Below are 27,822 nucleotides of genomic sequence, written 5' to 3'. Positions count from 1 at the left end.
TTTCAGAGTTTTAGTGACATTGTGCCATAGAATCTTGGGAATTGGGTAGCTGTCATGTGATTTTTTGAAAAAAAAATATCATTTCTCCTTCAGGTTAAAAAGGATAATGCAGAACTAAACGGAAGCATTCTCAGCACACACCGCACCAGGCATAAGAACAGCAGAACGTACAGATCAGTCCCTATACAACAAAAGGTGGGCAGAACCTATAAATTGTTACGCTAATACTTTCCAAAGATACTTGATCTTGTTGATTTTATCAATTGTAAAGGTTACGTTTGTGGATATAATTTCTGGAGGACAGCAAACATCATAATCCCCTTCCTGTTTGTACATTCCTGTCATTTCCTCTTCTGGTTAAACATTTCCTGAACCAAAGTTTCAATAACATAAGGGCAAGAACAGCAGCAGAAAACAGTGAAAGACTCAGTTAACTATAAGTGATTTGAATTATGTCTTAATTTTACTCTGACACTAGTTCAAGGGAAAGGATTTGTGGTTTTGACATCATTGTAGTAAACAAACATGCACATTGGGACTACTATTCAAATCCACTGAAGAAACAATCACAGTTACTTATAGAGAACACACATGCTCTAATTATTTATTGACAACATACAATCACAGGTAACATACAATACAGTCACTTATAGATCCGATGCACACACACAAATACTACCAACACTTTTATAGCGGACATGCACACACTCATACACTCTGAAACACACACATGCACAGACACACACATACACACATGCACACATACACCATAGTCACTGACAGAAGGGACACACAAACCATTGTCACGTACAGACCTTACAAAATTGCACAGTCACTAATGGGTCAGAGACATACCCACAAAACAACTACACAAGTAACAACTACATACAACCATGGTCACTTATGGTCTAGAACAGATCATAAAGTTACACACAGATCAGACACCACCCCTTAACCAAGCAGTGTGCTGCAGTACTCTTTACAGCCATAGGGAGGAGCTCTGCTACCCTGATATTATGTACAAATTAAGTTCGGCGAAGAATAAGCAACAACTATTATAAATATTTCTTAATCTTTTTGTACATAATGCTGTTGAAGCTACGCTTTAAAACACAGGGTTCTCTGTTTCTTAGACCTTGACAGAATGACAATAAAGTGTCTGAGCATCATAATATTATTATACAGCTGTGTGGTCATAGTATCAAGTGGTCCTATCCACAATCCTATTAACATTATGGTTTTGGCTTTAACCACACTTCTTATAATTCAGCTGAGCCTGGGTTAGTACTGATCGATCTGGCTGAATGGCTAACTTATGAAGCTGAGGGATTGGGGGTGGGTGGGGGGGGGGCGCAGATGGTGAGATGCATATTGATGTGACAAAGTTAGCTCCTGCCAAGGCATCGAGTGTAATAAAAGCAACAGAAGCCAATCTGGGCAGTCTCTCCCCGTGCTTTGAACCCAGTGCTCTCCATCATCTGACGGGGACACCACTCTGGTAAAATCTCATTGTGGATACCCACCGTACCAGCTCTCTCTGATTTATCTAGCCCACCCTAAAGCCCCTGTCCCAAACCTTCCCTCCCCTCCTTCACCATTAGTCAGCACAAGGAAATGCTCTGATGCTTTAATGGTTCTTGAAGATTGTTGCTTGTGATTGAGCTGGAGAAACAGCAGCAAAGTATCTGCTGAATGGTTCGGAACATGGACTTCCGGAATAGGATGAACAGCCAGGGGTCCAAGATGGGGTTCAAGGAGTAGAAGCGGAAAGCCACAAGGTCCTTTGTGTCAACGTTGTCAGGTCTGATGGCATTGACAAATCCACGAATCTAGATGGTGCAATTAAGGAGAAACAGAAAGTTAAGTGATACTCAGTTCATGAAACAGGCTGAATCGACATCACTTGTATCACTTGGCCGCAGAGTATGGTGAAAAGAAAAGAAATAAATCACACTACAAATGGCAATTGAGAAGGAGCTTGACTGACATCAACATAATTGATCATTGGTGCTTTCAGTTCGACATGCAGAGCAGATGCTAGAAGGTTGTGGGTTCGAGTCTCATCTTTCACATGATATGCTAAGCTTTGTCCACAAAGATCACATGACCACTATTTCAAAGAGCAGGGGAATTCCCCTAGATATACCAACGAATATGTATCTCCCCTGTTACAAAGATGATTCCACTATTTAAAAAGGAGGGAGAAAGGAAACAGAAAACAATGTATAAAAGTTGCATATAACTTTGGTTAGGCTGCACTTGGAGTATAGCGTGCATTTCTGGTCACCCCATTACAGCAAGGATGTGGAGGCTTTGGAGAGGCTGCAGAAGAGGATCACCAGGATGCTGCCTGAATTAGAGTATTAGATATAAGGAGAGGTTGGACAAACTTGGATTGTTTTCTGGAGTGTCAGAAGATAAGAGGAAACCTGATAAGGAGTTTATAAAATGATGAGAGGCACAAATAGGGTAGACAGAGTCTTTTTGCCAGGGTAGAAATGTCAAATACAGGAGGGCATAGCTTTAAGGTGAGAGGAGGTGGGCAGGTTATCAAGGCGGGGGAAGGGAGCCATGGGAATAAGGGACGTCATCTCCTCTTCTCCCCTCCCCCATCCTTTATTCCATGGTCCACTGCCCTCTCCTACTGGATTTCTCCTTCTTCAGCCCTTTGCCTCTTCTACCGATCACCTCTCAGCTTATTACATCTTCTCCCCCTCCCCCACCTACTACCTTCCCCCTCTCACCTGAACTCACTCATCCCCTGCCTGTGTGCACTCCTCCCCCACTCCCACCTTCTTATTCTGGCTTCTGCTGTCTTCCCTTCCAGTCCTGATGAGGGGTCTCAGCCCAAAACGTCGATTGTTTATTTCCCTCCATGGATGCTGCCTGACCTGCTAAGTTCCTCCAGCACTTTTTGTTTGTTGCTCCAGATATATCCAGCATCTGCAGAATTTCTTTTGTCTCAAGAATGCCATATGCCTTCTTTACCACCCTATCTACTTATGTTGCTGCTTTCAGGGAGCTATGGACTAGGAGCCCAAGATCCCTCTGGACATCAATGCTGTTCAGGGTTTTGCCATTTACTGACATTGTGACAAATTTACAGAGGTACTTTCCATTATAAATATACACCTAGTGATTTGCTATGTTTACATTTGACAGCAAGCACATGCAGATAAAGTATTTTTAATATATTATAGATCTATTCAGAAAAATGTTGTCTCTGTTACCATCTCAAAGTGCATTAAGGTATGCATTTAGGGTGCCATTTGCAAATCACTTTTAAACCTGTTATTTTACGAGGTATACAACTACTTCCAATCATTATATGCTGCTCCCACAGCAAAATGTCCCAAACTAATTCACAGGAATGTAATCAGACGTAATTTGACACAGCCATATAAAGAGAAATAAGGACTGAAGACTTAAAGGAAATGTATTTTTAAGGAGAGAGGCTGAGGGAGAAAATTCCAGATCTCAAGTTTGAGATGGACGGTAGGAACAGCGTAATGTGCTGCTATCTCACAGCTCCAATGACCTGGGTTCAATGCTGACCTCTGGCAGTGTCTGTGTGAAGTTGGAATGTCATCCCTGTGACCATGTAGGTTCTCACATCCCAAAGACATGCTGGCTGAAAGGTTATTTGACCACTGTAGATTATCTCTACCGTTGGTGGTTGGTAGGAGCAGCAGGGCACGTGAGAGAGAATGGAAATAAGTAAGGGAATGGGATCGATGAGATTGCTCTGAGAGCGGGTGTAGACTCGGTGGACCTTCAGGAAATACGGAAAATATGAGGAGGCATGGCTGACAATGGGACAAAGAAAATGGAAGCAGCATGTAAGACCAGCAATGGTAGAATGTAGTATTGAAAAATGTGTTTCAACATATCTAAAATATGATCTTCAAAAAAATCTCCCAATGAACGCATGCTGTATTTTTGGTCTTTTTTGCAGCGCAGCAGTAACTTGAACACTTCACAGCTGTGTTTAAACGGAATTGCACTGTTCATAAGAACAATGGAATCTTTACTGTTGTCTGCAGAGTAAACAAAAATCAAAATTTTGTGGCTCACTATTCACCATTAAAAGTGGTTAACAGTCACTTCCTACGTACTTCTCTGCATATCAAAGATAACATTAAGATGTCGTAAAGCACTTCGTTGGATGAGATGGCATCTAATCTTGGTTTTATCTTGTTTTTCTGGCAAGTCAGCACAAGTCACATGAGAAATGTTAATGTTCAAAAAACAAACTCCTAATTCACATCAAGTACCAGCATCAAACAATCCCGGGGCCAAAGCAGCACAGGTCAGATAAGGAGTAAAACACCCTCTACACTGTGCTGTCAAACACCCACAGGGCAAGGATAGCACAGGTTAGATATGGAGTAAAATACCCTCTACACTGTGCCTTCAAACTCTCACAGGGATAGCACAGGTTAGATATGGAGTAAAGCCCCCTATACACTGACCTGTCAAATGTTCCCAGAAGTTCAGTCTGAACATGTGGTGTCATTGCTTTAGACAGTACACCAAAGACATTTGTTCTGTTAAAATGGATTAAATTATGAATGGAAGACAACTAGAGTGAGAAAAGGTATTCTCAGCTATGATCTGATAGAAGCAAATTTTTGATAATGCTTCAATTTTGAACAAAAAATTGATTTGTTATTAAAAAGAAAATTGGATAAGATACAGAGTAAGGCTTCCTCTATAATATCCCATTAAACATTCCCAGCGCAGAGGTGGCATGGGTTGGACATACAAATTAATTGAAAATTGTGTTAAAATCCAATGAAATATTTACTTTTGTTTGTAAGGGGATGATAACTGATGACGTGTTAATGTTAGATAAACGAATAACATTATTTGTGAAAATTTTAACTTGTCTTCTGTATTTAGATATTTCAGAATTTTTTATGAATAAACTATATTTTGAAACTAAGAAAAAGAATGGATTTGATACAGGGTAAAGCTTCCACTTCACTGTCCTGTCAAACATTTCCAGGACAGGGACAGCAGGGGATACAGAGTAAAGCTTCCTCCACAACGCCGTGTTTGCTGGGCATCAACATCTTGGAGGATGTATACTGGGCCCAGCACATAGATGCCATCATGAAGAAAGCACCCCAGCACCTCTACTTCGTTAGGAGTTTGAGGAGATTCAGTATGTCACCAAAGAACATAGCACGTAGAACAGTACAGCACAGTATGGGCTCTTCGGCCCACGATGTTGTGCTGACCTGTATAAATCTACTCCATGATCAATCTATCCCTTCCCTCCTACACAGCCCATAACCCTCCATTTTGCTTACATCAATGTGCCTATCTGGGAGTCTCTGAAATGTCCCTATTATATCAGTCTCCACCACCACCCCTGGCAGTGTGTTCCAGGCACCCACCACTCTCTGTGTAAAAAAACCTGCCTCTGACATCTCCCTTAAACTTTCCTCCTCTGACCTTAAACTGATGTCCTTTGGTATTGGCCATTGGCACCCTGGGGAAAAGGTGCTGGCTGTCCACTCTATCTATGCCCTTCATAATCCGATACACCTCTATCAAGTCGCCTCTCATGCTGCGTCGTTCCAAAGAGAAAAGCCCTAGCTCGCTCAAGCTATCCTCATAAGACATCTTCTCTAATCCAGGCAGCATCCTGGTAAATCTCCTCTGCACCCTCTCTAAAGCTTCCATGTCCTTCCTATAATGAGACGACCAGAACTGAACACAATACTCGAAGTGTGGTCTAACCAGAGTTTTATGGAGCTGCAACATTGCCTTGCGGCTCTTGGACTCAATACCTTGACTAATGAAGGCCAACACACTATACGCCTTCTTAACCACCCTATCAACTTGCGCGGCAACTTTGAGAGATCTACGGACTTGGACCCCAAGATCCCCATTTCCCCACACTGCTAAGAATCCTACCATTAACCATGTACCCCACCTTCAAGTTCGTTCTTCCAAAGTGTATCACTTCAGACTTCTCTGGATTCTTTTCCATCGCTTTCAGTAGTAACCTGGGGGATATCCCATCTGGCCCAGGGACTTATCTATCCTAATGTTTTTCAGAAGCTCCAATACTGCCTGTATCTTAACGTCAACATGCTCGAGCACATTTGCCTGTTCTACACTGACCTCACATTCATCAAAGTCGCTCTCCCTAGTGAACACTGAAGCAAAGTTTTCATTAAGGACCTCACCTACCTCCGCCGCCTCCAGGCACGTTTCCCCCTTTATCCCTGAGCGGTCCTACCCTCACTCTAGTCATCCTCCACTGAGAGCATCTGTTCCCAATTCATGCTCCCAAGTACTTGCCTATTGCCAGCATAATTTTCCCTCCCCCAATTAAAAGCTTTCCCATATCGTCTGCTCCTATCCTTATCCATGGCTATGCTAAAGGTCAGGGAACTGCGGTCAAGTCTCCGAAAGCTCGCGCACCAAGAGGTCTGTCACCTGACCAGGTGCAATGCCTCGTACCAGATCCAGTATGGCCTCTCCTCCAGTCGGCCTGTCCACATACTGTGTCAGGAATCCTTCCCGGACACACCTAACAAATTCTGCCCATATAAACCTTTTTCACTAAGGAGATGCCAATCAATATTGGGGAAGTTGAAGTCATCCATGACAACAACCCTGTTATTTTTGCACCTTTCCAAAATCTGCCTACTTATCTGCTCCTCAATGTCCCGTTGGCTATTAGGGGGCCTATAGAATACTTCCAGTAGAGTGATTGCTCCCCTCCTGTTCTGACTTACAATGACTGTGGACAATCCCTGCACAACGTCCTCCCTTTCTGTAGCTGTGATACTATCCCTAATTAACAATGCCACCCCCCCTTTTTACTTCCCTCCCTGTCCCTTTTGAAACATGTGAACCCCAGAACATCAAGCAGTCAATCCTGCCCTTGCGACAGCCAAGTCTCTGCAATGGCCACAACATCTAATTCCACGTACTAATCCATGCTCTAAGTTCATTACCCTTATTCTTAATACTTCTTACGTTAAATACATTTCAACCCATCAACTGCACTTATGCCCTATTCACTGCCTATCCTTCCTCACAGTCTCTCTGCGCATTACATCCAACTTTACACCAACTGCTCATTCATCTGACCTAACACTCTGGTTTCCATTCCTCTGCCAATCTAATTTAAACCCTCCCCAATAGCTCTAGCAAATCTGCCCACAAGGATATTGGTCCCTCTCAAGTTCAGGTGTAATCTGTCCCTTTCGTACAGGTCATACCCTCCCCAGATGACTCTTACCAATTTCTATAGGTGTATTTTTTTAAAATTTTATTTACAGCGTGGTAACAGGTCCTTCTGGCCCAACGAGTCCACACTGCCCATTTTAAACCCAAATTAACTTACCCGTACGTCTTTGCAATGTGGGAGGAAACCAGAGCACCCGGAGGAAACCCACGCAGACACGGGAGAACGTACAAACTCCTTACAAACAATGACGGGAATCAAACCCCGATCGTTGGCGCTGTAATAGCATCGCACTAACCGCTACGCTACCATACCGTGGTGGAAAGCATTTCTGACTGGTTGCATCACAGCCTGGTATGGACGCCCTAATGCACAGGATCGCAAGAGACTGCAGAGAGTTGTGGACTCTCCATCAGTTCCATCAGAGGCACAACCCTCCCCACCATCGAGGACATCTTCAAGAGGCGGTGCCTCAAGAAGGCGGCATCCATCACTAAGGACCCTCACCATTCGGGATATGCCCTCTTCTCATTACTACCATCGGAGAGGAGGTACAGAAACCTGAAGACCCACACTCAATGATTCAGAAACAGTTTCTTCCCCTCCATCACCAGATTTCTGAACGGTCCATGAACCCACGAACACTACCTCGTTATTCCGTTTTTTTGCACTGTTGATTTATTTTGGTAGTTTTATGCCTGCACTATACTGCTGCTGCAAAACAACAAATTTCACATCATTTAAGTCAGCAATAATAAATCTGAATCTGATTCTGACACTGTCTTGTCAAATATTCCCAGTGTAGGGATAACACAAGATGTTTGGCAATAAAATGAAGAAAAAGAAACAAGAATGAGTTAGGTATACAATAAAATTCCCTTTACCCTGTCCCATTAAACTCTTCCAGATCAGGGACATGATCTTATTCCAATCAATGTGGAACAGCTAATTGCAGTATGTGGGAACTCTGCAGTTGAGAGGAGCTGCAGAGAGACACGGTTTTCCATGTACTTTTGCTGGTGGGAAAGGGGAGAAAGGATCTAGTCGCAGAAGAACATCTGTACGTATGGCTCCATACAGGAAGGCTATTGAGGAAGTCAGAAGAGGCTGTACAATTGCAGGGGTGGGGCTGCCAGAGTAAAGCTCCCTCTAAAAAAATAAAAACAAATTCCAGCCAGGAACAGCACAGATGAGATGCACAGATTAGGAACCTCCAATGCACAGGATGGCAAGAGACTGCAGAGGGTTGTAAACTCAGCGGCTCCATCATGGGCACAGCCTTCCCCACCATCGGGGACTTCTTCAAGAGGAGATGCTTCAAGAGGGCTGCATCCATCACTAAGGACCCTCTCCATCCGGGACATGCCCTCTTCTCGGTACTACCATCAGGGAGGAGGTACAGGAGCCTGAAGACCAACACTCAGTGATTCAGGAACAGCTTCTTCCCCTCTGCCATCGGATTTCTGAACGGTCCATGAACCCATGAACACTACCTCGTTATTCCTTTTTTTGCACTATTTATTTATTTTTGTAATTTATAGTAATTTTATGTCTTTGCACTGTACTGCTGCCACAAAACAACAAACTTCATGTCACATAAGTCAGTGATAATAAAACTGATTTTGATTCAGAGTAAAGCTCCTTCTGTAGTCTCATCAAACAGTTCCAGGGCAGGAACAGCACAGGTTATGTATAGGATAAAACTACTAGATTGGCCCAGCTATTCTATAAAGACTGGATGTGTGTAGTTTTCCTGCACCAGCCATCTTGCTGTGTCTCTACAGATGGCAATGAGTTAAGACTGCCCCAGAATGATTGCACCTAATAATCATGCAGCTAACGTGCAGACAAAATATACATCTCTTGAGTCTGGGGTGATTGGAGGTCGGATCCCCACACACACTGTTTCCAAAGAAGTGTTGGATGTAATTCTAGGAGAAATGCCTGAGCCTATCTCCACAATCAAAGCCTACCTCCAGAAGTTTAATTTAGAACGGAGAGTCTTCCTTGGTCTCAGGGTGAAGTGCCTTGTGCCCGCAGGCAAAAGAATAATGAGAAGGAGGTATAACTTTTCCTTTGTTATACAGACCTACATGCCACAATGTCTGATAAATATTATTTTAACCAAATATTTTGGAGCCATTCTCCCATATTAGAACCATATGGTTCAGCATAGCTTTGCAAAATATGTTTGTTGAGGTATTTACATTATTGTTCAACAAGAAGCAACCTAGACGTTCATTCAAGGTTAGTTTTGCTTAGACATGAATTGTGTAAATTGAAAAGTGACTAGCAGGGACCAGTGTGTTGAAGGTCAGACATTCATCCAGGAAAGCATGGGAAAATAATCCAGGACAGTACACGTTAAATTAAGAAATAGAAGCAGGAATAGATAGATCATGATGGATCTTCCAGCTTGACCATTTCATCATAGGCAGTTGGTCAGAATTGAGGATGACTTGCTTTCTGTGGCTTCTGATGTGGCTGAGTAGTCCTATATGGGACCCCCAGACTCTGTCACATATGGGTCAGGTGGTACTTGACAAGGTGGGCAGGTACATGGATAGTATGGGAGGTGGTGCACACCTTCCAGCTTTTTCATTTGACTCCGTGTGCTCTTGATCAAGAGACTCATGGTTAGAAACATGGAAAAGTATAAAAGTAGGAGTAAAAGCAGGCCATTTGGCCTTTCCAGTCTCCTCTGCCATTCAATACAATCTCAATACCATATTCTTGCTCTCTTCCCATGCCCCTTGATGCCTTTTGTATCTTGATATCTATCTGTATCCTTCTTAAATATATTCAGTGACTTCCGTGGTAGTAGATTTCCCCAGGTTCACCTGAGAAGAAGTTTTTCAACATCTCAGTCCTAAATTTCTTACCCTGCATGCTAAGACTACGAACCTTGATTTTCGGCCCCTCCAGCTAGTGGAAACAGTTCCCTCTCAGAATTTCATATGTTTCAATGAGGTCCCCTCTCATTCTTCCAAAGTCCAGGTTCTCAATGCATTCCTGATGCTTCTTCAACACCCAGGAGTTGTCGGTGATGTTCTCTGGCAGCTCTACTCCCCGCTTCCTGTCAGGAATTGTTGGCACCATTTGACCCATAAGAGAGCAACCAAACTGCACCAACAAGGCCAGCTCCCAAACTGCATGCTCTGCTGTGACTGCAATACCAGCTCTGTGTAAATCAGATGCAGTTCAACAGAACAATGCAGAGGTCAGCCATAACTTCTATTTATAAAATAACCCAATGCTTAACAGGAGCATTATCTAAAAAACACGACAGCTATAAATTTGGATTGTAGTCGAAGAACTGTGAACACACAGCTGCAGATTAATTGTTGGAAAATTGTAGGATTAGGTTGGATAGTTCTGGTGGCACAGTGGTGTAATTGGTAGAGCTACTGCCTCTCAGCTCTGGTGACCTGACTTCCAGTGCTCTCTGTGTGGAACTTGCATGTTCTCCCTGCGACTACATGGGCTTCTCCAAATGCTCCAGGGAAGACGTGCAGGAGGTGGGTTAATTGGCTGCTGTAAATTGCCCCTAATGTATGGGTGAGTGGTAGAATCTGGGTGGAGTTGATGGGAATGTGGAGAGAATAAAATGGGATTAGTGTAGGATGAGTGTAAATATGTATTTGATAGCTGGTGCAGACTTGGTGAACCAGTTTCCTTGCTGTATGACCCTATGATTGGGACAGCGTAAGTACAATGGACCAAATGATCTCCTTCTCTGCAATAAACTTCTCTGATTAACGTACTTGGATAGGAGAGAAACAGAGTTAGTCTTTAAGATGCAGGACAGGGAAGCGGAGGAATGAAGTTAATGCCCTTCCTGAAAACTGAAACCATAAAATTCAATCCATTTAACTTTTGCTTTCTGCATAGCATCAGTAACTATAACTCAAAGCAATCCAGTGACATCTTAAGGGGACTTAGAAATGGTATTTAAATGCAAGGTTTTAACTGTCATTTAATTTTACTTAGCACAGGATCAAACTCAGTCCCGGTAAAAGTAAGTTATCAGGTAGCATTGCTTCCTATCTCAAGGCTGCTCACCTTTGAACACTTGGTTATTAGTTATAAAAGCAAAATAGATATAATTTGGAAGAGAGAGTTTGGCTGCTTTCTCTGTAAAATTGCCACAGCGTGCCCCTGATCATTCCATTTGCATCTGTTTCATTGATTTTCACTCCCAACCATGTCTGGTAAAAATAAAGGGTAATTCATTTTCCTGCACAGTCCACACAAATAGCACAAAGAATCAAAGAATCACTGGTCCCAATCCAAGAAACAGGTTTACTTAAGAGGTTGCAGCACAATCCAGGAAGGGCCAAAGTTCACCCCCAATTTCCTGTGCCATGTTGCTGGTGACCATGCCTTTATCAAGATAAGCCCCAAGCTTTGGAATTATCTCTCTGTGTCTTCTGGCACTCTACTCCTTTCATGACAATGTGCATTAAAATAGCACCTTTAACACAGCAAAACGTGCCAAGATACTACTGCAGGTGCATTATCGAACATTGAGCCAGATAAGCTGTTATTAAGATAGATGCATAGGACACCTTTAAGGAGGAGAGGGAATTAAGCTTAGGGAAGAAACTCTAGAGCTTAAGAGTCTTTGTCAGCTGAAGGCACGACTGCCAGAGGCGGAAAGATAGAAATCAGAGAAGACCAGAAGGCTGGGATTGGAAAGGAACACAGTTCTCTTAAATGGTTCAAGATGATGGGGCAAGTTACAGAGATAGAAGTCATGGTTGGATAAGGAAACAATAAAAACTTTTAAAATCTAAATATTGCTAAACTAGAAGTGAGGGATAATGGTGAATGGGATTTGGTGTTAGTTTGGATAAAGTAGCAGAATTTTGATGAATTCATATTTACAGATATTGGGGAGGAGGTTGGGAAGCAACCAATAAGGTTTTGGCATAACTGAGCCTGCTGATAATAGGGCTGAATAACAACAAGAAGCAGACACTTGCATTAAACACAGAAACATATTCGAAGGAACTGAACAGGAAGATAATAGAAAATGTTGTCAAAGAAACTATTCAGAAACACATCCAAAAGCTTTCTTAAAGCAGTAGGTTTCAAAGAGAGTTCTAAACGAGAGAGAGGTGAGGAAATTTATAGCTCCAGTAAATGCAGGCATGAAGTCAATGGTGGGACAAAAGAGGGAGAGGGACAAGAGGCTAACGTCTGAGGAACAGAGAGTTCTGGTTGGAACTGGGTAGGATATAGGGTTAGAGAATTTTATAAGCAGTAGGGAGGAAGTTTTAGAAGTGTTTCTCGTGCCCCTCACTCAATTTTGGGTCATCCTCCCACTTCCAAGTCTGTAATTTAAACAAGGAAAACATATAACTTGTCCCACTCGCCTGGATGACTGCAGCTCCATCAACATTCAACACAATCCAGAACAAAACTGCGTGCTTGACTTGCACTCCATAGACAATCCTAAACATTAATTACCTTCATCATGAGTGCAAAAAGCATGCATCAAATTGCCAAGGCTACTCTGACAGCATCTCCCATATCTGTGATCTCTACAGCTAAGGGTGGCAGGCGTATGGGAACACTACCAACTCAAAGTTCCCCTCTGTCACATACTGTTCTGTCATGGAAATACATCACTATTCCTTCATCACCACTGGATTCAAACTCAGCACCACTGTATGAGCACCTTCACCGAAGGACTGTAGTGGTTCAAGAAGCTCAGCACTCTCTTCTCAAGGGGCAATACACATTGGCCTTGTCAACATAACTATGCTCAGACTCCTGGCCGTGTCCATCTTGAGCTGCTAGGATAGACAGGGAACCAGAAAAGGTGATGGGGCAAGTGCAAGCACTTCTTGTCACACCCATTGGCAACCACAGGCCCATAATGGGTTCATTGCCCAATAAACAATGAATTCCATGTATGGAATTTGGACAGATCGAATCTATTCAAGGGCATTCAGATGATCTCATGGACCACAAGCACAGTGAGGATCTCAGCTGCTGCCAGCAGCTAAGTTTGTCAGTACATTTGAACCTGGAGATGCTAGATGGAAAACTTATGGTATTTTAAATGTTTAGGGGGAGGATCTTGTTCCAGTGTCTTAGAGACATCTTGAGCTCAAAATCTTAGAAGAAAGGGAGTGAGGGTTTATAAGAACAGGGACAAATTGATAAGAAGACACTTATAACCACTGTCAGCCGCACCGGCATATTTCCCCATTCCAGTCTCATTCTTGAGAAGATTTGGAAGACTGAATGGCATCCTCGTTTAAATCTGCTGCTGAAATTCCAGTTACACAGCGGATAACATTTACCCCTTCTGAGTAAACCATGATTCTGTACAGTCACACAGCAATTAACCCTTATCCTGCCAAAGTAGACATTGACTGTGTACAGTTACATAGTAACTCCTACCCTGCTGAACAAACAACAACTTTGTACAGTTGTACTGCAATTAATCCAAACCCTGTAGAGTAAATAGTGCTTCTGTGGTCACACCACAGTGAACCTTCACCTTACTGAATAAACAATGACTATGTACAATTACACCTTGATTAACCCTTATCCTGCCAAAGAAACAATGACAGTATGCTGTTACAATGAATAACTCTTAACCTGCAGAATAAACAGCGACTCTACTGTTAAAACTCGAATAATCCTTACCCGCTGTCTTGACAGCAATTGTACAGTTACACAGATTAACACTCAACCTGCTGAATAAACTAACTGTACAATTACACACTGATTAACCTTGTCTCTGCCAAATGAACAGTGACGGTGCATGGTTACAGTGTGACAAACTCTTAAACTGATAGATAAACAATTGACTCTGTATAGTTATGTGGTAACTCTAAACTTCCTTGCTGAGTAGACGGTGATTTTTAATTTATTTTTTAATTTCAGAAATATATTTTATTCAGAATATATTCAGTAAATACAATCAGGACACGTGTTTCACAAGAGATTCTGCAGATGCTGGAATCTGGAGCAACACACACAAAATGCTGGAGTCCTGATGAAGGGTCTCAACCTGAATCGTCGACTGTTTACTTCCCTCCATAGATGCTGCCTGACCTGCTGAGTTTCTCCAGCATTTTGTGTGTGTTGCTCCAGGACATGTGTTTCTCCATGTTCATTGTACCATCAATTCAACACATTCCCTTGCAATGTGTCAACGCTACTCATGTTTCCTCCTTAAGCAATGTACCCATGAAGTGTTTGAAAGCCTGTTACAAGTGCCCAGCCCCTCAGTTCCAGTGGCAGCCAATATGTGTACTGCAGCGTCATGACAATAATCAGATCACCTGTGTCAGTGATATTGCAAAGGAGATTAATATCAGTTAGATCACTGAGGAGAGCTGCCCTTGCTCTTCATATTCGTACCATAACTTCTTTTCTGTCCACCTAATAGAGCACTTTAATAACTGAATGGCAGCCCTCCTGCACTCCTTCAGTACTGCACTGGGAGAATCTGCTTGTGTTTTGGCCCAGAATTTGCGACAATTTGGCGTGATAATGACTTCCCTCTAGCTGATAATGGCTGCTGCCTGGAGAGAGATCAAGAGATTCCCTGCTGGCCAGCAGCTGTGATGTTATCAATTTGACTGAGCAGCCAATCCCATTACAACAACCAGGAGGCAATTTTTAATTGAATTTTAAATGTGGTACAGTGCTAAATAATGATTAATACAAGCACAATTAAAGTAAAGGATTAAATATCATAAACAGATTTTAAAAAAAATAACGATTTTAAAATCCTTGAAAATTTGAGAAACGTAATGTTAAACCACTACACAAACATAAATATTTTGGACAAGATTTTTTGCCAAGCAGGGAATATGGTTTATAATACTATTAAAAGCTTACTCGGACTTCATGTAGCTAAGTATTGTGCAGAGCTTAAATTTATGTTAGTTCGAGTGAGTTTTCTTGAACATGGCGGAGAAGGGTGCAAACATCACAATTATAGAAACCCACGTTGGATCACTGACAGAAACTTTGGGATTTCCATATCAGAGTACACACAACAATGTTCCTGAAGTTGCTGACAGTTTCCTATAGCAGTTTCTCCATCGTTACCGTTGCAAAATCCAGCCTAATTTCAATTTTGCCACCACCATAGTCAGAACCTGTGTTTATTGGCCTTTTGTATGAATTCATTAGGACTGACTTTGTAATTAAAATATTTTAATCCTCTCCCCTTTCAGCATTCAGAAGGGACTGTTCTCTCCATGGCTCTCGGCTTCACTCTTCCACCCCCTCCAACACATTTCTCACAGCTCCTTCCCATGTGATAGCAGGAGATGGAACACCTTTTACCTCTTCCCTTCCCACCATCTAGGAATACCAACTCTTCCTCTAGATGAAGCAGCATTTCATTGGTACTTCCAATTTAGCGTCCAGCATTTCAAAGTCAAAGTCAAAGTCAGGTTTATTGTCCTATGTATGCATAGTAGATGTGTGCACAGATGCAATGAAAAACTTACCAGCAGCAGCGTCACAGGCACATCGCATCATATAAGCAGCATTCACAAGAAAAACATAAGTTAAACATAAATTGTACATAATTTTTACAAGAAAGAATGCGAATTAGAACAAAAAAGTATCTTGGTACCCATGATGTGGTTTCTACATCGGAGAAACCAAGCACAGATTGGGTGATCACTTTAACCTGTATAGGCGACCCTGAACTTCTGCTGCCCTGTTATTTTAATTCTCCATCCCAATTCCATTTTGACATCTCTGTCTTTGGTCTCTTACATTGTTGCAACGAAGCTCAGTGTAAGTTCAAAGAACAGCACCTCACCTTCCAACTTGGCGCATTACAGCCTTCAGGACTGTTGGTTTCAACAATTTCAGATAACTAGTCTTTCTAGTTTGTGTCAGAATGGGCCAGTTCATTGTCTTTCTTTCTCCACAGATGCTGCCTGACATGGTGCGGCTTTCTGGCATTCTCATTTACCTCAGATTTCTAGCAGCTGCGCTGTTTTGTATCCCACAGTTCCAGCATTGTGCCTTAACCCTCTCTCCCCTGTCCTCATTTATCACCTCCTACTTACACCCCCGGATCAGCTGTGATTAACAAGCCCTCACCATCCTGGGGTGCAGGAGAGGTTTACCAGGATGCTGCCTGGATTAGTGGTAGTAGGCATGTGCTTTAAGGAGAGGTTGGACAAACTTGGGTTGTTTACTCTGGAGCAGCAGAGGCTGAAGGGAGTTCTAATTGAGGTTTATAAAGGACATAGATAGATTAGATAGCTGGTATCTTTTACCCAGGGTCGCAATGTCTAATACTAGAGGGCATTCATTCAAGGCGAGGCGGGTAAGTTCAAAGGAGATGTGCAGGGCACGCTTTTTACACAAAGAGTGGGGAGTGCCTGGAATGAGCTGCCAGGGGTGGCGGTGAAGGAAAATACGATGGAGGCGTTCAAGAGGCTCTTAGATAGGCACGTGAACGTGCAGAGAATGGAGGGATGTTCACCTTGTGTAGGCAGAAGAGGTTAGTTTAGTGATGCATTTAATTACTAGTTTAATTAGTTCAGCCGAAAGGCTGTACTGATCTATGTTCAATGTTCTACCCTCTCTTAGCTGGCACCACCGCCTTTTGTGTTATTCAGTTTCTCTCGGTCTCCACCCTTTCATAGACATTCCCTTTAGTCTTTGCACCCCTTTCCTTGGTTAGCAACGTAACAAATGTTTGATTTCTAAGTTTTCCTAGTTCCAGTCTAAGGTCATCAACTTGTAAAATCAATTCTGTTTCTCTAACAGATGCTGCCTAACCCACTGAGCATTTCCATCATTTTCTCTTTATATTTCAGATCCCCAGCCAACGCAGTTTTTTTTGTCTTCTGTCGCAAATTTCTCTTTGGAGTGGGACATGGAAGCCACAATCCACTGACTCAGAGCCACAGGTGAATTTATATGATCACACTGCCAATGGTGATTTGAAGCTACTGGAATATTAGCCTAAACTAACAGGTTACTAGTCCAGTAACATAACCACTACACCATAGCATGTACTGCCTTCCACATTGGGCATGTGCCTCTTAACTTTTCATACATGCACTCTTTCTCAGCACTGCATATTGTAAGCCAGTTTTGCCTGCTTTGTGCAAGAACTGGTACACCTTACCTTATAGGCACAACCAATTACTCCTCTGTTAAAATATTTTAGCTGCAAAGTCAATCCTAATGAATTCAACAAAAGACCAATAAACACAGATTTAGGCTGTGGTGTTTTCTGTTCCTAGACACTGTCTTACTTTTGAAATAAGAAAAGGACAGTGTGATGGATGAGAATAACTGTGCAGCGTTGCCATTTCCAAAAAATGTCCATATGTAAAAAAAGGTTTGCATTTCTATGGCAACTGTACAAACTCAGAATGTCCCCAAATCATTGATGTGATGTAGAAAACATAACAATAAACAAATTGTGACAAAGAGGAAGGAACCACCAGGTAGTCTGTATTGGTTGCTCAGTAGACTAGTGAGTTCTCCTCCACTCATCAGCCGGCTAGTGCTTTACAATTATCCAAGAGAGCAGACAAGGACAAATTTAACATCTCATCCAGCTGTACTGCAGTAGAATGGCACCATGGATTCAAGTCACTGTCTTAGAACTTCAATGGCTTCCTTTAGTGCAGTAATAATTCCATAATTGTTCTAACATCTAATGATTTATTGCTTTCACCGCAAGCACAGTCTTGAAGAGGACTGTACCGATGCGCTCCTGCAGCATCCTCCAATCAACTGTACAGTCACGTCATAAAACAACTCTGAAACACATCAGAATACCACATCAAGCCAGCATCACCTATCTATAAGAGCTTGTTTCCTGTCAGGGTATTAGTCTTACCTTAGTTCCAATTTTTCTCATTACAAATTCTTGTGCATTGACTGCATAGGAACGTGGAGTGAGATTGATCCTTAGGACAAAACAATAGTTGTGATGGGTTGTCATAAGTCATGTTCCAACTGCTCTTAATCCTCTTACACCAAATAAACGTTTCAAACTCTCTCATAGTAATGAACGAAGTGCAACAGGGGATACCTGCTTTTCCTCTAATCCCTGAAAAATGCATGGCATTTAGCCCAACCAACCTTTGACTTTGTGAGCAATTGAGGGAGCTGTCTCTATAAGACCTGTGCCTCTATGGTTGGTACAGTTTCTCATTCACTTTCTCTCATTTTGTTCCTCAGTGGAAGTCCTAACCAAATGGATGAAAATGGCAAAGATCTGCAGCTATTTGGTGATTGGCCTTGCAAAGTTTCACCCTCACTCAGATGCACATGTTTTGAAAAATAGAATCCACGCAATAAATTCTCCTCCCTCTTGCATTTTAATGCTACCGCCACCAGATGCTCAATTTCTAAACTGGCAAAGTCTCTTATTCGATCCTCTTTTATAAAATCATCAACTCTTGTTTACTGAAGGAGTTAGATCCCTGGAATAGCATCATTGTTGCCAAAGGATTGGACAATACACATCAGCACAACAGCAATCTTTCACCCTGCCTCTCCATCCCCTCCCTACACCCTGTTCCCATCCTCTACCCAAACATGAGATTCAAACCATGGCTGGATTTAAAACAGAACTACGTTATCCATGTTCCTGTGCTTCACGAGGGTTCCAGAGGCCATAGGAGGAAATATTTCAACAGCTGATTGTGTAAGCAGATAAATTATTTTGTCAGGTATTCTGGTAGTTCAATAGAATGAAGCAAAAATATATAAAGGCACAGCTCCTTTAACCAGGATGATCTCATCCTGTTACTACCAAATGTATGAGATTCAAGGCTTATTGGAAGGGACCAACCCAAGGGCATAGAACCAACACCAATGCTTGGCAGTGCCCTCAAGAAAGATGTTGTAATAATCTGATAACAAAAATTAAATGTCAGTAATGGGTAATAATACTGTAACTGATTGTGGTAGACTTTCCGATGCTTTGCATCCCCAAATGACTTGCAGCAAGGTTGCTGTTGAGTGGAACAACCACAGCAGATCAGCCAATTGATAAGCTGTTACAAGAAAGGACTAACATTTAAGATAAATCATCTTTCTGATACTTAATATATCAATGACTTGTTCTGAGGAAAAGGGTAGTTAACTGAGTATTTCCAGAATTATTTTTAATTTTAACTTCAGACTCCAAGTATCTACAGTCTTTTGCTTTTATTGGAGAAAAAAGGCATGTATAGTTTCTTAGTCTTATCCTTCCCATAGTTTCAATAGTTTAATCAGTGGGCAACGAAATAATCTCTGCAATTCCCAGTTGGAGTGGGAGGCGGTTATTTCTTATTGTGTGAGAGAGAGAGCAAAGAAAAATTATTTTGAACATTCCCGATTGATACTTCTGCTCGATTCTGCTATTTTTTGCTTAATGCAGTAAATTTACATTTTGAATGGGAAACAGTGGATGAAAGAGGAATGGAGTGGGGACACAAGAGACTGCAGATACTGGAATCTGGAGCAAGAAACAGACTGTTGGAGATACTTAGAGGATCAAGCAGCATTTATGGTGGCGAAGGGATGTCAAGGTTTCAGGTCGAGAACCTGCATCAGGCTGGAGTTGACTTAGCACGTTAACTTTCATCTCTGCAATCAGCTTACATTCACTCATAACAGGCAGAACATTTTCAGTCATTGCCCGACATGACGGGGCTTGGACCAAGTCACAATCTGCTTCTGTTTCAATTGAATACTCAGGAGATTCCCAGCAGAAACTTTCACCTCGTTGACAGTGGGAACCCAACTTGGGCTATGGACAATTCCTGCCAAAGATTTGATGAATAGATGATGTGAAGCAGAAGAAACTGAGAGAATTCTTGGACAGTACTGTTCAAGACCCAGGAAAAAATTGGTCTTAATACTCAACAAGATGATTGCTTCAGAGCTGGGAATGTCATCAGCATGTTCAGGGGGCTTACAAGACAGTAATGAAAAAGGGAGAGGGATGATTACCCCGTATCTAACTCCAGGAGCAGACCAACGCGGAGGTCTCCTGACCTATCTGCAACCCTCTGTGTTCAAAGATCAGGAGTGCGGGGATGAAGTGCAACCAAAACTTCAGGAGCAGTCCCTCCAAATACAGGATCAGTAGGTGGAGTGTTGCTACCTGGGTAGGGACACACACCAGCCGCTGGCCAGTCTCCTCAAACTGGAGACTCAGAACTGTGGCAGATCCCGGTGTTTCATCTTGCCCCAGAACGAATCCATGAGTTCCTTCTGGATCTTGATGGCAAAAGTAGGGGCGGGATCAAAGAGACCAATTGGTACCAAGGCATGGAGGTCACCAGTTGGTTTATGAGCAGTGTTAGGCCCCTGTAGGAAACACACAGAGGTGTCAATGGCCAGCAGCTCCACAAGCTTCTTATGAAGCCACCTTAGAAGAAGGATGAGGCACAATCCAAATCTTACTGGATCTGGACCCACGATCTCATGTACATGTCTTGGGAACCCTCAAGTGGTCCTTCGGTGCAGCATCTTCTCTTTTTACATCTGCTACAGGGCTGGGTCCTCAACAGCTCAACCCAGACAGGACTCCAAGTGAAGCAACTCCCTCTCAAGATGCCTGATCTTGCAGTCCCACCTCTTGGTCGACCCCCTTCGCATACGCCTGACAGAGGAGACAGATGTGAGTCTTGCCCACGTCCTACCATGGGGGGGGAGGGGGGGAATCCTCTTGCTTCCTTCTCCAGTCATCCCAGAGGTGACGGAATGAATTACCCATCCTCCAGCAGCTGTTTGCTAAAGTGCCAGTACGCGGTCCCCATATGCTTGCATGAGCTCCACCTATACCTGGCAGTGATCCAAGCATGGTACCAGGTGCATGGAAGTTGCTGAGGCACAGGGCACATACGCCCCTGCAAAATGTACAACAGTGTCCATTCAAGAGGCTTCTCCTCCAGACATTCAGGTGAAGGTGATGGGGTCAGAATGCTTAACCCCTTGAACCAGCGCTGGTCAATTGGACCATGCCTGAGCCCCTCACATCTTTTTGAGGATGGACAGACTCCATGAAAAGCACCAGTTCTGACCAACAGTTTGATGGCCAACTGCATCCCGTGGCTTTTCCCAGGAAATCCTGGAATTCCTCAATATGGATGAGGGGAGACTCAGCGGGGGCATGAGGTTGTCCACTGCCTCACAGGTATTGGACTCTAAATCATCCCTGGTGCCCCACGTCAAATCCTCATCCTGGGAATGTGGGACAGGGCTGTGTAGAGGGTGCTTTACAGTCTATCTAACCAGAGCTGTCCCTGACCAGGGAGTTTGTGACGGGGCAGTTCTGGGGGCCAGCTTTGATCTTTATCTAACCCACACTGTCCCTGTCCTATGTGTTTTATGGGACAGTGTAGAGGGAACTTTTACTTCATATCTAATCTGTGTTTTCTTTAACTCATGGTGTTCCTTGCCTGGGAGTGTTTGAGGGGGGAGTGCAGAGGGAGCTTTATAGTGTATGTAGTCTATACAGGGAACAAAGTGAATGAAATTCCCTGTTTGGAATTAGACTTTGCATAGAAGTTCAATCTGGTGACCATTACTTTCATAATGCAGTGATTCTGTGCATTAAAGCAATAAGGTCTTGGTCAGTTGATATGAGAAAATATGGTGACATTGATTTCTGGTTGTCTGGAGGGCAATCCTGTTGTGTTTTTGATTCTTTGCACTGGTTTTGATCTCATTTTGTTTTTAATACTGGAATTCTGCTCAGCCAGATTGTCCGTTATCCAACACAATCCCTCAGGAATATCTGTCTTTATTATGCATACAGTATTCTGCAGCATCTGCACTGAGAAAAATAATCTCCCTAATATTCTAATAGATTTCACGTCTTCTAACATGTTAGAGAGAAGTAGAAATTAATTACTTCCTCCAGCATGAGTTGAAGCCAGACTATCTCCATATACATTCCCAGAGCACATACAACACAGATTGTAAATAGGGTAAAACTCCCTTTGTACTGTCCCATCAAACACTCCCCCAGGGCAGGCACAGTGTTAGCTACAGAGTAAAGCTCCTTCTACACTGTTGCATCAAATGCTTTGCTTTTTGGATTTGGAATGGACGATGGCGTCTCGTGCATCTATCATTGTGTGGCTCCTATTTGAAGTACTGGAACATCTCCCCTTTGAAGCTGTGACTATTTAAAACCTTCAGATCTTGTTCTGTTGAACAGATTGCAGAATTATTTATCATCTTTGAATTTACGTAGATTCCTGTTCTGCTATCTGATTGCATTACACCTATAAGATCTGGATCACGTCAGCTCCATCTACGCTATTAACAAGATCTGTGAGGGATGCCAATAAGTGGACAGAGTGCAGGAACCAGACAATATTGAATTACCAATAATGCAAATATAACTAATTCTGGGAGCTGTCAGCACTGATTTATACAAACCCTTGCAGCCTTGTGCTGGCTGTTTATGCTATCAAGGAACAGGTTTTATGGGACTTCAAGAGCACTTTGAGCTCCAGAAGAGAGTGTGGACTGTAGAAGTAATGATTGATTTAATTCATAATCAGCAGTACAAGTTGCAGCAATAAGAGAAGGAGCAAGGGTGGGGGTGGGGTAATTGTGAGGCTGGTGAACCTTGGCCTCTCGTTTCCACAGCTGGGAATAATGGTTTGACTGCCAGTCCCAGGTTAGAATCAGAATCAGGTTTATTATCACTGACTTACAGTATACGACGTTAAATTTGTTGTTTTGCAGCAGCAGTACAGTACAAAGACATAAAATTATTATGTTACAAAAATAAATAAATAGTGCAAATAAAAGAATTATGAGGTAGTATTCATGGACCATTCAGAAATCTGATGGTGGAGGGGAAGAAGCTGTTCCTAAATCATGGAGTGTGGGTCTTCAGGCTCCTGTACCTCCTCCCCAAAGGTCATAACGAGAAGAGGGCATGTCCCGGATGGTGAGAGTCCTTAGTGATGGATACTGCCTTCTCGAGGCACCATCTCTTGAAGATGTCCTCGAATGTGGGGATGGGTTGTGCTTGTGATAGAGCTGGATGAGTCTACGGCCCTCTGAGCCTCTTGCGATCCTGTGCATTGTCATTGGCAGTAAGGAGAGTGGGGGACTGCGGGCTAAAAGATTTCCACTAAATGGCAATTTATTTTAAAATATCTTACATATTGACTCTTAAACCAGGGCTTCTTAAACCTTTCTAAATCAGGACCCAAAACCAAGGAGTCACTGCTTCCTCGACCCATCTTATCATCTTATCATGGGCTTTCCTAATTCTATGACTGGTGATAATAACGTATGAAGGAAATAGATGAAATCACGATTATTTGACAATTTCAAAACTAATCTAACATTTAGATTAATCTAATCAAAGATTAAGAAAGGAACTTGGGGTGCAATTGAGAAGGAGAGAAATTGCATGGCTCTATGTAAAGAACAGTGTGAGTTGCACTGATAGTCGGCATATGGTGGGCCAAATTACAATGTGACCTTTCCTGCCCTGGTTCCCTCACTTCTCCCTCACCTGTCCACTCTGCCACATCCCCTTCCTCTCTCCCACTACCCTGTCCCCCTCAGTTCCTGGCTCTCCCTCCACTCTCCATCCACTTGTTGCCCACTCTATCCTAGAATGAACGACACCATGATTATCAGTCGCCTGTTCTCGGAGATTTGTGGCATAGTTTCCTCAGAGACCACTAGCACCAACTTGGAGACCAAGCTGTAGTGGGCTAAAGATTCAGGAATCTGTATGGACTCAGATCTCTCTGCAAGAATGTGAAGACTTGCTAAAAAAACTTCTGGCTCTCTTTTCCTCTTGAGGGTCAATATTTCGGGTCCTGATGCAGGGTTTTGACCTGAAATGTTGACAATTCCTTCTTCCCTGCAGATGCTGCTCAACCCGCTGAGTTCTCCAGCAGATTGTTGCTCCAGATTCCAGCATCTGCAGTCTCTTGTGTCTCCATCCCCTTGCTCTTGTTTGCCCCACTGGGGGAATTGTTCTCTTTCTCTCTCCATGCCGTCCATTCATTTAGTTATCTAAAACATTATAATTCGATCACTCCTTAATTTTCCACATTGAGAGAACCTTCTTAATGTTCCACATTGAGAGAACCTTCTTAATTTTCCACATTGAGAGAACCATTCTCAACAAGCTCCCACTTGAATGGAGGTCATGTTCATGATAAATGGGAAATTGCTCAACCTTTGCTGCCTCCAGTCCAGAACCAAGGGCACTCCACCCTCAGTCATCTAACCGCAATCAGCAGTCAGCATTTGCTTTTGCTCACATTCAGAGGCCAAACTCAAGTCATTGTTGACTCATTCACTGCATGAGGAAGTGGGCCATACAAGAAACAATGTCCTCTATCAATACACCCTTGCTTTTGTTTCCAAAAATGTACTTTATAAATAAAAATATACACAGGAAATATAAAACAGAACATGGCTTTCTTTACATTCATAGTATCATCAAATCTAGACATGCATGGTGTCAAGTTAACACATTGTATGTAAAAAGCACCAATGCCACTCATGTGGCGTCTTTGAACAATTTGAGGGGCTGCTACATAGGACATATCCCCTCAGTGTTCAGTGGCGGTAGTGATTTAGATTGCAGCCCTTCCCCACATAGCCTTTGTGGTGGCTGGGTCCAGCTTCAATGTATCCCTCAGCATGTCCTCCTGCAACCTGGGATGTGCCAATCGACAGCATTCCCTTATGGACATCTTGCTGCACAGGAAGACCCCAGTATAGTATAGCAGTTAGCTATTGCAGTGCCAGCGATCTCGGTTCACTTTCCACTGCTGTCTGTAAGAAATTTGTATGTTCTCCCCATGTGTCTGCATGGGTTTCCTCTGGGTGCTCTGGTTTCCTCCCACATTCCAAAGATGTACAGGTTAGGAGTTGAGGGCATGCTATGTTGGCGCTGGAAGTGTGGCGACACTTGCGGGCTACCCCCAGCACATTCTCAGTAGTGCAAAAAGATGCATTTCCTGTGTTTCGCTGTACATGTGACTAATAAATAGATAAATATCTTAATAAAAATATCTTTAAAAGTTTCAGGCAGACCAAAGTGCATCTTTCATCGAGTTGATGATCTTCCAGCAGCACTTGATGTTTGTCTTGGCGTACATCCCTAGGAACAGCCTTTAGATGAGATAGTCCTCTGTAACGCAGATGCTTGGGACAAGGACCCTTGCATCCTTTTCGGACCTCCTTTGTAAATGCAAAGTCCATAAACAGATAGACGATTACCTCATTCTTATTACAGCCGTTTTGAGGGCTGTGTGCATTGGGGGTGAGACTCCAACTGTGTGGGAAGGATCTGACAGGGAGGGCCCCTCCCACTGTCAGCCAAGTGAGGTCATGGTGCTTGTTGATGAGTTCTGCCAAATGGTCTTCACAGTCCATTCAGGAAACCATCCCACAGGATCCATCATGTCCTCCTTCTACAGGTCCTGGCAGACATTCTGTGCTGAGCACCGCCTGATAGACGTGGTCAAAGGTTTAACCACAGAAACGTTTTTTACGAAGGACAGGTATTGTGGCAGGGTCCAACTGAATTGAACATTGCATGGCAATGAGGCTAACCGCTTCCTTCACAGCACTGGGGACAGGCAGAACTTGGTGTTTGCATCCTTTGGTCCTACACACAGCTTGATGGAGCCATCCACAAAGATGGAGCCATCAATTTTCTCATCAATGCTTATCAATCTGTGGACTGACCATGGACCCGAACAGAAGACGCTGACATCATCCATATGCAGGAGAAAGCAATGTAGAGACCGCTTCATACTGGACTCTACAGCCATCTCAGAACACACATAAATGGAGTGATAGAAGTCATCCATGACTGTGAGGGACTGCCTGAGAACACCTTTGGTTAAACAAATTCAATCTGTCCAAAATAATTGTGTACATTAGTTAATAGGTTATAAAAGCAGACTGTGCAACAAAAGTGAAAAAGGCTATGGGTGTGGTGTAATTGGTCATGTGATGAAGTGTGCAGGAATATATGACGCCGGCTTTATCTTTTTCCAAGTTTATTTCCTGTTGTTGCCTAAATTTTTTTGTTGGGTAGGTTTGGAATCTGCACTTTAACCAGAGGGAGGGATTAATGTTAGGGCTGGATACTTCCATTGTAGAGTTCCAGAAGAGGTTCAACAAGACTTGGATACAAAATAAGACTCCCATTACACTGACACATCAAACACTGCCAGGCCAGAGATAAAACTGTTAAAACTTATTTTATTTTGCAGTATCAGAATAATTTATGAGAACTGTCTGTCCTGTAAGAAGTATTATCTGCATGTCAATTAACAATTTGTTTTAGAAACTGCATTTTTGGCTCAAACGTCTAATCCTTGTACAATACAAAAAAAAATGGGTTTGGCAGAATAAAGTTCCCTCCGCTATCCTGTCACACACTCTCAGAGTAAGAATTACATGGGCTAGATTCCTAGCAGAACTCTTTCTACATTGTACCATAAAACACTCTCAGGGTAGGCATAACAAGGATTAGATACAGTGTAAAGCTGCCTCTACATTCTTTGTTCAAACTCTCTCAAGTACAGCATGGGTTGGAAGCATTGGGTTGGAAGCAGACTAAAGCTTCGCCAATCTGTCCCGTCACACACGTCAAAGGCAGGGTCATGCATGGATTGGACAGAAATATCCTTTCAAATCTGTCATGTCACACAAAAGAAACAAAAAACAGATTGGATGCTGAGCAAAGCTTCCTCCACACTGTTCCATCAAAAACTCCCAGGACAGGGGCAGCATGGATTTGAAGCAGTAAAGCTCCCTCCACACAATCACATCCAAGACAGAATGGGAAAGGAACCTGCATCCAACAAGGAGCCAATACCTTCAGAATCAGAATCAGATTTATTATCACTGACTTATATGACTTAAAGAGGATAACTAAGGAGGGAATTTGTGCTTGGAGTCAGAGTACATGGCTGAAGTACTAAATGAGTACTTTGTGTCAGTATTTATCGAGGAGAAGGATTTGGAGGATAGTGAAGGCAGAATGGGTCTTGCTAACATGCTGGGATATTTTGAGATGAAGGAGGAGGTAGTGCTGGGTCTTCTGAAAAGCATTAAACTGGATAAGTCCCCAGGGTCTAATGGCATATATCCTAGAATACTGAAAGAAGCAAGTGAGATTGCTGGGGCTTTGACAAAGACTTTTGTGTCCTCAGTAGCAACAGGCGAGGTCACAGAGGACTGGACAGTAGCAAATATTGTGCCTTTGTTCAAGAAGAGAAATAACGGTAATCCAGGGAACTATCAACCAGTGATCCTCACGTCAGTGAAAGGGAAGCTATTGGAAAGGATATTGAGGGATAGGATTTAATGCACATTTGGAAAGACATGGTCTGCTTAGGGACAGTCAGCATGGCTTTGTGCAGGGCAAGTCACATTTTACAAACTTACTTGAGTTTTTTGAGACAGTGACAAAGGAGCTTGATGAGGGTAAAGCAGTGGACATTATCTACCTGGACTTTAGTAAGGCATTTGATAAGGTCCCTCATGGTAGATTGATTCAGAAGATAAAAATTCATGGGATCCAGGGTGAATTGCAAGTTTGGATTCAGAACTGGCTTGCCATAGAAGACAGAGACTAGGGATGG

General features: G+C 42.8%; 1 protein-coding gene across 1 annotated transcript in view; it reads right to left on the bottom strand.

Moving 5' to 3' along the window:
* Positions 1 to 463: 463 nt before the first annotated feature.
* Positions 464 to 27,822, bottom strand: part of ptgir (prostaglandin I2 receptor) — a 49,138-nt gene continuing 21,779 nt past the window's right edge. Inside the window, exon 2 of the mRNA XM_052044373.1 lies at positions 464 to 1,829. Within this exon, the coding sequence (XP_051900333.1) occupies positions 1,602 to 1,829 (228 nt within the window). The 3' untranslated portion in view covers positions 464 to 1,601. The remainder of the gene's footprint in view (positions 1,830 to 27,822) is intronic.

Source organism: Pristis pectinata, chromosome 35 (assembly GCF_009764475.1).
Source record: "Pristis pectinata isolate sPriPec2 chromosome 35, sPriPec2.1.pri, whole genome shotgun sequence".
NCBI classification, from domain to species: Eukaryota; Metazoa; Chordata; class Chondrichthyes; order Rhinopristiformes; family Pristidae; genus Pristis; species Pristis pectinata.
The sequence above is the reverse complement of the archived record's forward strand: the minus strand, read 5'-3'. Positions and strand labels throughout refer to the sequence as shown.